Below are 9471 nucleotides of genomic sequence, written 5' to 3'. Positions count from 1 at the left end.
CCCAAAATAGAGAGTTTAATCCCTCAAAAGGAAGGGTTTGGCCTTCTAAATGGGGCCTTGGACCCTAACAATGGGGCTTTGGAAATGAAATCGCAGCTTTGAACCCTGACATTAGGTTTTGTGCCCTCAAATGACGCTTGGGTACCAATGCTTAGGTACTCACCGTCACGTCCCCGTCACCGTTGGTGGCCCGCCGGTGGCCTAAGGCTGCTGTCTAGCGGCACGGCCACGAGATACTGACGCTCTGTGAGGCGGCAGCTCCCATGGAGGTGGGGGGTTCCAGAACACGGGGGTGGGCGGATGAGGGGGGAGGGGCGGAAGGGGGGAAGAGAGGCCCCAGGCCTGGGCCGGGGGCTGCTCGGCGTCGGGGCAGGCCCCATGTTGAAGCTGAGCCTGGCCGCCAGCGGAGCCCGCCTTCTTCTCACAGGGGTCTCCTCTGGCATAGGTCGGGAGGGCTGTCAGTCTTCTCCCCTGAGGTGCTGCTGCCTTGGGTGGGGCCCCTAGGCTGTCACTCCGCCCTGGGATGGGGCCTCCCCTCCCCTGAGGTGCTGCTGCCTTGGGCTGGCTCCCAGGTGGTCAGGCTGCCCAGGTGCAGTTCACCTGAGGTGAAGGTCTCTCTCATTGGCTGCCTGGGCTGTCACTTCAGGCGGCCTGCTGTGGTGCTCGCCCTTCCCGGAGGTGATGCTCTCTCTCATTGGCTGCCTGAGGGGTCACTCCACCCCAACACCAGTGCCCACTCTTCCCCGAGGTGGTGTTTCCTCCGATTGGCTGCCCGGGTCAGACAGCTTATCAATCATCTGTGTGATGCTCTCCCGCCAGGCATGATTGGTGGAGACAGCATGGCCCGCCCCCCCATGTTGCCCAGCTTCTTCAACACAGGCCCCGTTTCCTGCAGGCCTGCAAGCTTCATTGGTTAATTACATATCAATCATGTGCCTTGCCCCCACCTCCTCAAATGCAATTGGCTGTCCTGGGTCCGCTGACTCCCCACGGACTTCTGGGCAGAGGTTGCCAGAAAGACCCCCAAAAGGAGAGTGTGGGCCCCAAGACAAGGCCATGGGTCATAAAAGGCCGGCTGGGACCCTACAAATGAGGATTTCAGCCCTAAAAAGGAGGCTTTAGTAATTGAAAGGAGGGCCAGATGCCAAAAATGATGCTTGGGACCCTGACGACGAGGGGAACCTGTAGGTTCCGGCCTGAGCTGCCTTTGGTGCCCAGTGTCTCCACGCAACACCCCACCTCTGCTGTCCTGGGGGACCCCCGTAACAGCCGGAGCCCGACATCAGGGACCAGACGAGCTCAGTGGACATTTTGTGCACATTTTATGGACGTTTTACAGTGCTGGCCCACAGAGCCAGGGAGTGATACCTGTGTGTTGTGTCAAAGGACGGGAAGGGGAGTGGTGGTTCTGAGGATGTACTGGACAGCGTGGGGCCTGAGCCTGGGGTTAATGGTGTGGAAAAGGGGTAGACAAGGGACTGTCAGGGTGGTCCCCATGGGAAGGACACCATGGGAATGGGCTGCTTGTTCCAGCTTTATTGCAAAAAAGAAATTATTCAAATATGGCCGTTGTCAAGAGGACAATTTAATCTCTCCAGGGCTCAGCAGGGCCAGCAGCACCACGACCGCAGGCTCCATCCTGAGGTTCGCCTGCGTCTTGTCAGGACGAAGATGGTCTGAGCTGCCAGGGAGCTGACCGAGAGTTCAGTGTCTGTCCTCAAGGGCAGGAGGGCTGCAAGAGAAGGAAGCAGAGCAGCCATGAAGCCCCACTGCCTCCATGAAGACCCCCAGGAGTCCCCTCCAGAGCGCGCCAGACCCACCCGTCTCTTTCCCTGGCCAGGAGGAGCAGCTGGGACAAAGGGAGCAGCCGGAAGCTGCTGCTCAGGAATGCCCCACGTGCCCCTGACAGGCTCCTCTGGGCCTGAAGCATTTTCCTGGAGCAGGGCCAGGCATGGCAGCACCCTGCCCAGGCTCCGTGCCCTGCCCCACCAGCCCCAGCCAGCACCACACTGCCCCTACTCACCGTTGCAGACAGCCCACAGCTTATGCTGGCTGAGTCTCCTCAGATGCCGTGCAGCAAGCCCTAGGCACAGAGCTCCTGTCAGACCTGCTGCCCCCCAGCACGTTCCAGCCCCCGAGGCTGCCAGCTTGGCCGCACACCCTCCTCCCCCTCAGCAGCGCTGACCCCAGGCAAGGACAGTACCCCAGGGCGGAGCACGGCTCCCAGCCAGCCCACCTGCGTGGTGGGCCCTGCCGCGGCTCTGGCAGCCACAGGGCCGCCCCTTGCTGCCAGTGCCGCGGCAGGGACTGGGGCCAGGCTGCCAGAAGAGGGACCCTGGGGCTGTGGCTCACCGATGAACCTGACGGCCGCCTCTCGCAAGGTGGCCTGCGTGTCCTCCAGGTACGGCAGGCTCTGACACAGATATTCTTCCACCCTGCTCCTGTCATGCAGTAGCTGGAGAGAGCACAGAGGAACGGAGCTGGTACAGACCCCCCCAAGCCACCCCGACCCATCCCTCCTACCAGCACCCACCTTCCCTCCCAGCCAGGAGCCCTGTGGGGCTGAGGTTCAGAGAGAGCCGCAGGCAGCGGGGGCCCACGGGTGCCGAGACCCCTCTGTCCCACTGCCAGGGCCCACATGGGCCAGGGTCTCCTTCCGCACCCTGGGGGCAGGGAGAGGAGAGGGGCCTGGAGAAGAGCCCTGGTGGGCTCCGTGCTTGAGGGCAGGGAAGGAGGATGCAGCTCCAGGCTCCAGGCTGGAGCAGGGCAGGCGAGGCACAGCTGCACAGCTCTCCCCATGGGCACGTGGGGCAGTCCTTGTCCAGCCTGACCCTGGGACTTGGGGCTTGTCCTCACCAAGCACTCTCCGATCTGGTGTGCCTGATAGGTCTCGGCCAGGCAGTTCCAGCCCAGGAACTCTGCACAGGCGAGGAGGGTGTCCCGAGAGGCCTGCAGAGAAGAGCAGAGGCTGGGAGATGGCAGCACGGCCGAGGGGAGGAGACTGTCCATCCTCATCCTCTTGGCCAGGCTCCGAGCCCATTGCCAGCCCCTGATGGGACCCTGAGGGGACACAGGTTCCCTCACTGATGTCCAGCAGCCCTTTGCCTCATGCCCAGGCCGCCCCTGTGGTGTCAGCGCTCACTTCGCCGTGACACAGGGCACTGATCACTGCACCTTGGCCACGCTCTCCATCTCGTCATGCATATGGATGAACAGCAGGAGCAGGACCCTCTGCACTTGCTTCTTCATCTTCTTCTTGATTTTCCCTGCCACCGTCTTCATCACGTCACAGAAGTGGCTGATGGAGAGCTCCCGCACCTGGCCGGACTCCTGGTAGGGAGGAGCACAGGGGGACTTGAGCAACAGCCGCTCCCTGCCCACGGTGAGCAAGGGCGTTTGCGTGGCTGATGTGAGGGGACGTGCTCCGGGGTGGGCTCCTGAACACAGGAGCTGTGGGCCAGATCTGCAGCTGCGGCTGAACGACCCCAGAGCCCTGAAAGGCCACGCAAGAGGAGCGCACGCAGGTCTGCGCCCAAGGGCAGCTGTCTTTGGCGAGTGCCCATCTGTGGGGCTCAGGCTCCCACGGCAGCCTTACATCGTCAAAGAGGGGCAGCAGCTTCTCCGCCAGCTGCAGAGCGATGAGGCTGGCCTCCTCCCTCTTCATGTGGCCCATCTCGTTCCTGAGGAACACCAGGGCCTTCGTCTTGACGTCAGGGTTGCCATCCTGCAGGGTCTCCATGATGTCTGGCAGCAGGACCTGCATTTTTCTTGCCTGCATGAAACACACCGGTTCCTTCTTGTGAAGCGGCGACAGACTGCCCTGGCAAACATGCCCCGGGGGCTGAGCACCTCCCTCCCGAATGGCTTCCCAGCAGGGGGGCCAGGAGCCACTGCAGCAGCCGCCTGGCAGGCAGCGGCCGCTGGTGGGGATGCGGGGAGAAGAAGGGAAGGGAGTGCAGGAGAGCAGTGTCCCCTGTTCAGCCACCCCCTCTTCCCACCGGCCTGAAGGGGTGGGTGGATTGGTGGCCAGCACGTCGAGGGTTGGGCGTCTTCCCCTCTACTCCACTCTGCTGAGACCCCAGCTGGAGCACTGCGTCTAGCTCTGGAGCCCTCAGCACAGGAAAGACATGGATGTGTTGGAGCGGGTCTAGGAGATGCCACAGAAATGATCCGAGGGATGGAGCACCTCTGCTGTGAGGACAGGCTGAGAGAGTTGGGGTTGTTGAGCCTGTAGAAGAGAAGGCTCCGGGGAGACCTTCCAGGACTTCCAGGCATTGTGGTACTTAAAGGGGCTTTATAAACAAGATGAAGAGAGACTTTTTAGCAGGGCCTGTAGCAACAGGACAAGGGGGAACCATTATACACTAAAAGAGGGTAGACTTAGACTAGATAGAAGGAAGAAATTTTTTACAGTGAGGATGGTTGAAAGCCTGGCGCAGGTTGCCCAGTGTAGTAGCAGATGGCCCATCCCTGGAACCACTCAAGGGCAGGTTGGATGGGCCTCTGAGCAACCTGATCTAGCTGAAGATGTCCTTGCCCATTGCAGGGGGGTTGAACTAGACGGCCTTTAAAGGGCCCTCCCAACCCAGACTATTTTAAAATTCTATGCTTCTATGAAAAATACAGGGGAGGGTGACCTCATAGACATGCACCTAGTAGACAGGTTCCTAACCTAGCAGATAGTAACCTAGGGCAGGTGAGATAAAGGACTAGGGGAATAAAGAGGATAGAACCAGGCTCACTAGAGATGAGCCTAGGGGTGGCATGGCAATTTTGGGAGCAAAATCGATAGCCCGGCTCAAGTGCATCTGCACCAATGCATGCAGCATGGGCAGCAAACAGGAGGAGCTGCAAGCCACTGTGCAGCGGGACAGCTACGACTTGGTCGCCATCACAGAAACATGGTGGGATGACTCTCATGACTGGAGTGCTGCAATGGATGGCTGTAAGCTGTTCAGAAGGCATAGGCAAGGAAGGAAAGGCGGTGGGGTGCCTCTGTATGTTAGGGCGTGTTTTGACTGTGATGACAAGGTCGAATGCTTGTGGGTAAGGATGAGGGCAGAAGCAAACAAGGCAGCTATCCTGCCGGGAGTCTGTTATAGACCACCTAAACCAGGATGCAGAGGCAGATGAAGCGTTCTACCAGTGGCTGGCAGAAGTCTCACAGTCGCTAGCCCTTGTTCTCGTGGGGGACTTAACCTACCAGACATGGTAATACAACACAGCGGAGGAAACAGTCTAGGAGGTTCCTTCAGTGTGTGGAAGAGACCTTCCTGACACAGCTGGTACGTGAGCCTACCAGGGGAGGTGCCGCGCTTGACCTGCTGTTTGCGAACACAGACGAACTGGTTGGAGATGTGGCGGTTGGAGGCCGTCTTGGGCCTCGCGACCATGAAATTATAGGGTACAGCAACAGAGCAGCCTGCCCCGAGCCGGTACCTACGGAAAGAGGTTTCTCTGGCTCATGGATTCCTCCCTGCAGGCACAGGAATGCTCCCTTGCTCTTCTCCAGGGACATCGCAGGTTCCCCAGGTGAGCGTGTCCAGGCTGGCCTGGCCGGCTGCTCCTGGTTCCCCCCACGTGCTCCCTGCAGGGCCCTGAGCTGGCGATGCTGCTCTGCAGAGGGAGGGGGCTGTGGTGCCCTGGGGCCATGGGCTAACCTTGCCCTGGCCGTGCTGGTCAGGGTGGGGAGCAGAGCCAGCGGGACGGGGATCACTGCTGCTCAGCCCCTTCCTGTCTCCCCCGACTGCTCAGTAGCCAAGGACAGGGCTGGGCAGGACACGGGGGTGTCTCCAAGGGCAAAAGGGCCAGGGCAGGGCTTGTCCTGGGCCAGGGCTCCAGGGAAGCAGCAGCCCCGACTGGCAGGCGGCAGAGAGGGAGCGCCCAGGGCGGCAGCAAGGGGCAGCCCCAAGGGCGACAAGGGCTGATCCTGCATGGGGCAGCTGGACATTGGCCTCCTGAACCCCTCCTGCACGCTGGGGCTGCTCCCCCAGCTCCACAGGAGAGGTGAAGAGATGGGAGCTCAGAAAAAGAATTTTTGGCTGGCTCCTTTGTTGAGTTTTTCTCAACAGGGAGCCTGGATCCAGGAGCCATATGTACCTGAGGTCTTGGGAGAAGAAAAAATAGGTTAGGAGGCCAAGATTAAGAATAACAAAGGTACAAAACAAAAAGCAAAATGCAAAAACAACCCCCAAAACAATGCAAAGGGAAAATAAATACACAAATGAAGAAAAGTTAGGTCTGGGTTTTCCTAAAGTACACTGGGAGTGCTTGTGGCCTAATGGGCACCTTAATCAAAAGTAGATCATATAGAAGTATTTTCCACAGGGCATCCTTGATTTCCTTGTTCCTCATGCTGTAGATGAGGGGGTTCACTGCTGGAGGCACCACTGCGTACAGAACTGCCACCATCAGGTCCAGGGATGGGGAGGAGATGGAGGGGGGCTTCAGGTAGGCAAAGATACCAGTGATAAAAAACAGGGAGACGACGGCCAGGTGAGGGAGGCACGTGGAAAAGGCTTTGTGGCGTCCCTGCTCAGAGGGGATCCTCAGCACAGCCATGAAGATCTGCACGTAGGACACCACGATGAACACAAAACAGCCAGAAACCAACAAAGAACTTAATTCAAGAAGCCCAAGTTCCCTGAGGTAGGAGCGTGAGCAGGAGAGCTTGAGGATCTGGGGGATTTCACAGAAGAACTGGTCCACAGCATTGCCCTGGCAGAGCGGCAGTGAAAATGTACTGGCCGTGTGCAGCAGAGCATGGAGAAACCCACTGCCCCAGGCAGCTGCTGCCATGTGGGCACAAGCTCTGCTGCCCAGGAGGGTCCCGTAGTGCAGGGGCTTGCAGATGGCAACGTAGCGGTCGTAGGCCATGACGGTGAGAAGACAACACTCTGCTGAATTGAAAAAGAGAAAAAGAAAGAGCTGTGCGGCACACCCCGAGTAGGAGATGTCCCTGGTGTCCCAGAGGGAACTGGCCATGGCTTTGGGGACAGTGGTGGAGATGGAGCCCAGGTCGAGGAGGGAGAGGCTGAGGAGGAAGAAGTACATGGGGGTGTGGAGGCGGTGGTCGCAGGCTATGGCGGTGATGACGAGGCCGTTGCCCAGGAGGGCAGCCAGGTAGATGCCCAGGAAGAGCCCGAAGTGCAAGAGCTGCAGCTCCCGCCTGTCTGCGAGCGCCAGGAGGAGGAAGTGGGTGATGGAGCTGCCGTTGGACATTGGCTGTTTCTTGGCACGGGGGCACTGTTCAAACAAGGAAGGGAGAGGGTAGAATTAGGAGAGACTCCTCTGAGCAAAGCCCCTCCATTTGCCATAGCAACACCCCCAGCTGAAATGCATTTCCTTTCCCTGCGCTGTGCTGGCTGAGTGTCCCAGCAGGACGGGCCAAGCAGACAGTCGGGGCTCCCGCAGAGGAGATGTTCTAGCGAGAGCGTCAGCTCCTTGCCCAGCAGGCAGCGCCCAGAAGACATCGGCAGGGACGGCCCGGAGAGAGCTGCCTGAGCGCAGCCTCCCGCAGCGCTTGTCTGCAGTTCCCCCCGGCCCCGGCCCCTGTCTCTGCTGCCTGGAGCTGTCCCTGCCCGCAGCTCTTGCTCTGTCCCCAGGTGTCCCCTCCCTGCCAGTGCTCACAGAGCCCGTCCCAGCGCTGTGTGCTCAGCTCTGCCCTGCAGACACCTCCCAGCAGCAGGGCCCTGCCCTGCCCTGCCCTGCCGGGGGTTGCTCCTGCCATGCAGAGCTTCTCCCGGCAGTGCCCTGGGGAGCTCCCCGGGCAGGCTGAGAGCTGACCCCGGCAGGCGGCAGAGTCCCTGTCCCGGCACACAGCCCCTGGGGTGCAGGGACCCTGCTCGGAAGGACAGCCCTGGGCACCCCTGGCTGCACACCCAGACGCACACCTTCCCAGCCATGCCCAGAAGGCAGCCGTCGTGCCTGTCCCTCCGATGGTGCAGCAGGGAAGCCCTGCTCCGCAGCACGCCCTCCTCCTCTGCGCTGCAGAAACCGAGGGACTCCTCCCGGCAGCTCCCAGGAGCCGTCGGATGTGCCGGTTCTAGGAGGTGCCTCCAGGAGAGGCAGCGGCATTGCCCTGCGGCCAGAGACTTACCACAGACGGGGCTGTGCAGATCTCTGCCGCGGGAAGCTCTCGGCATCCCCCCCCTCCCAACTGCCTTTATGCTCTCCCAGCCTCGCAGGTCTCCTCTCGGTCCTGCAGGCCGTGCCCCCAGCCCCGCTCCTGGGCAGAGCTGGCTCTCGGCCGCGCTGCCCGCTTGCCGTGAGCTCCTTCCGTCCCAGGAGCCCGGCCCAGCTCCGCCGCAGAGGACCAGCCCGAGGCACTTTAATGACCCCTCTGGTGGGTTGGGTGCCGACTCCATCCACCTCAGGCCCTGAGAGGAAGCTGAAGAAACCTCTCGAGAAGGCAAAGGCAGATGCCACGTCCAAAGCTCCTTGGAGCACTCATGGGTCCCACTGAGGGACACTGCTGAGAAAGCGTCCCCAGGGGCTGGTTAGGGCAGAAAGCTGCAGGCAGTGATGACAGGTCGAGAAAAACACGGTAAAGGTGGCTCTGATGCTGAGTAAACCTGCGCGTGTTCTGTCAGGCCAAAGGGCCAAGCCCTGACCCCGACCCTGGGAAGGGAGATCCTGTCCCTTACGCATTGCTCAGGGCTTTTCCTGGGGCCGTGTGACCTGGGGACGTGCAATGCCAAGTTCAAGACTATGGGACAGCACCTCCAGGCTCTCGGCTGGAGACAAGGAGGCCACGAGGCCCTCGTGCTGTCAGGGTAAGATGTGTCCTGGCAGGCCTTGGTGGAACAGGCCACAGCCAGAGCCAGCGGCAGAAAGGCCTCAGCTCTGGCGGGGGCTTTATTCTTGCCAGCTCCCTTGACCCTCTCCACCACAGGCTGCCCTGCGGTGTCCTATGCCGGCACCTTTTTCCTCGTGGGTTGTGGACACCCACCATGCTCACCAACCTTCCTCTCCCTGGAGCATCTTCCTGCGCTTACTGACATCTCTCCACCCTCACGGGCTCTTCCTTGGAATACAAAGCTTGGGCTAATCCAGGCTCTCTCTGGGTGGCCTGTTGTGCCACAGCACTGCCCTTGGAGTGACATTTCACATAACTCCAAGTGACATGAAATCCTCATCTCCAGCCGCAACTTCCAAAGCTTCACGTCCTGCCATTACATCTTTCTCGTGTTGCTTCCCAATTTGGAGAAATTAAAATTGCCGTCTCTGAAACCACACTGCAGCCAGTCTCAGGACAGTCTGGGTGGCCACGCTTATCCTGACGCAGCCCTGCATGTGGGTGGCCTTGCTCACGGTGAGCATCACCACTGGCTGGTCTGGTGTCCCTCGCAGTGCCCAGGCCCTTCTCCTCAGGGTCACTGCTCAGCTGCTCAGGTCCCGGCCTGCCCTGATGAACAAGGTTGTTCTTCCTCCTCGGGCAGGACTGGCCACTTCTCCTTGCGACCTTCACGC

The 9471-nt window shown here is 60.3% G+C and overlaps 1 protein-coding gene across 1 annotated transcript; it reads right to left on the bottom strand.

Annotated features, from left to right (window-relative positions):
- Positions 1–5244: 5244 nt before the first annotated feature.
- On the bottom strand, positions 5245–8310 carry LOC309416336 (olfactory receptor 14A16-like). Its single transcript, XM_082015899.1, has one exon. The coding sequence runs from the start codon at positions 7219–7221 to the stop codon at positions 6235–6237; it is 987 nt and encodes a 328-aa protein (XP_081872025.1). The 5' UTR covers positions 7222–8310; the 3' UTR covers positions 5245–6234.
- Positions 8311–9471: the final 1161 nt, after the last annotated feature.

Source organism: Phaethon aethereus (assembly GCF_964289735.1).
Source record: "Phaethon aethereus genome assembly, contig: HAP1_BTS, whole genome shotgun sequence".
Classification (NCBI taxonomy): domain Eukaryota; kingdom Metazoa; phylum Chordata; class Aves; order Phaethontiformes; family Phaethontidae; genus Phaethon; species Phaethon aethereus.
This window is presented reverse-complemented; position numbering and strand designations above follow the sequence as displayed.

Coding starts and splice junctions, on each gene's coding strand:
- LOC309416336 (XM_082015899.1), bottom strand. CDS start 7,221: ATGTCCAACGGCAGCTCCATCACCCACTTCCTCCTCCTGGCGCTCGCA.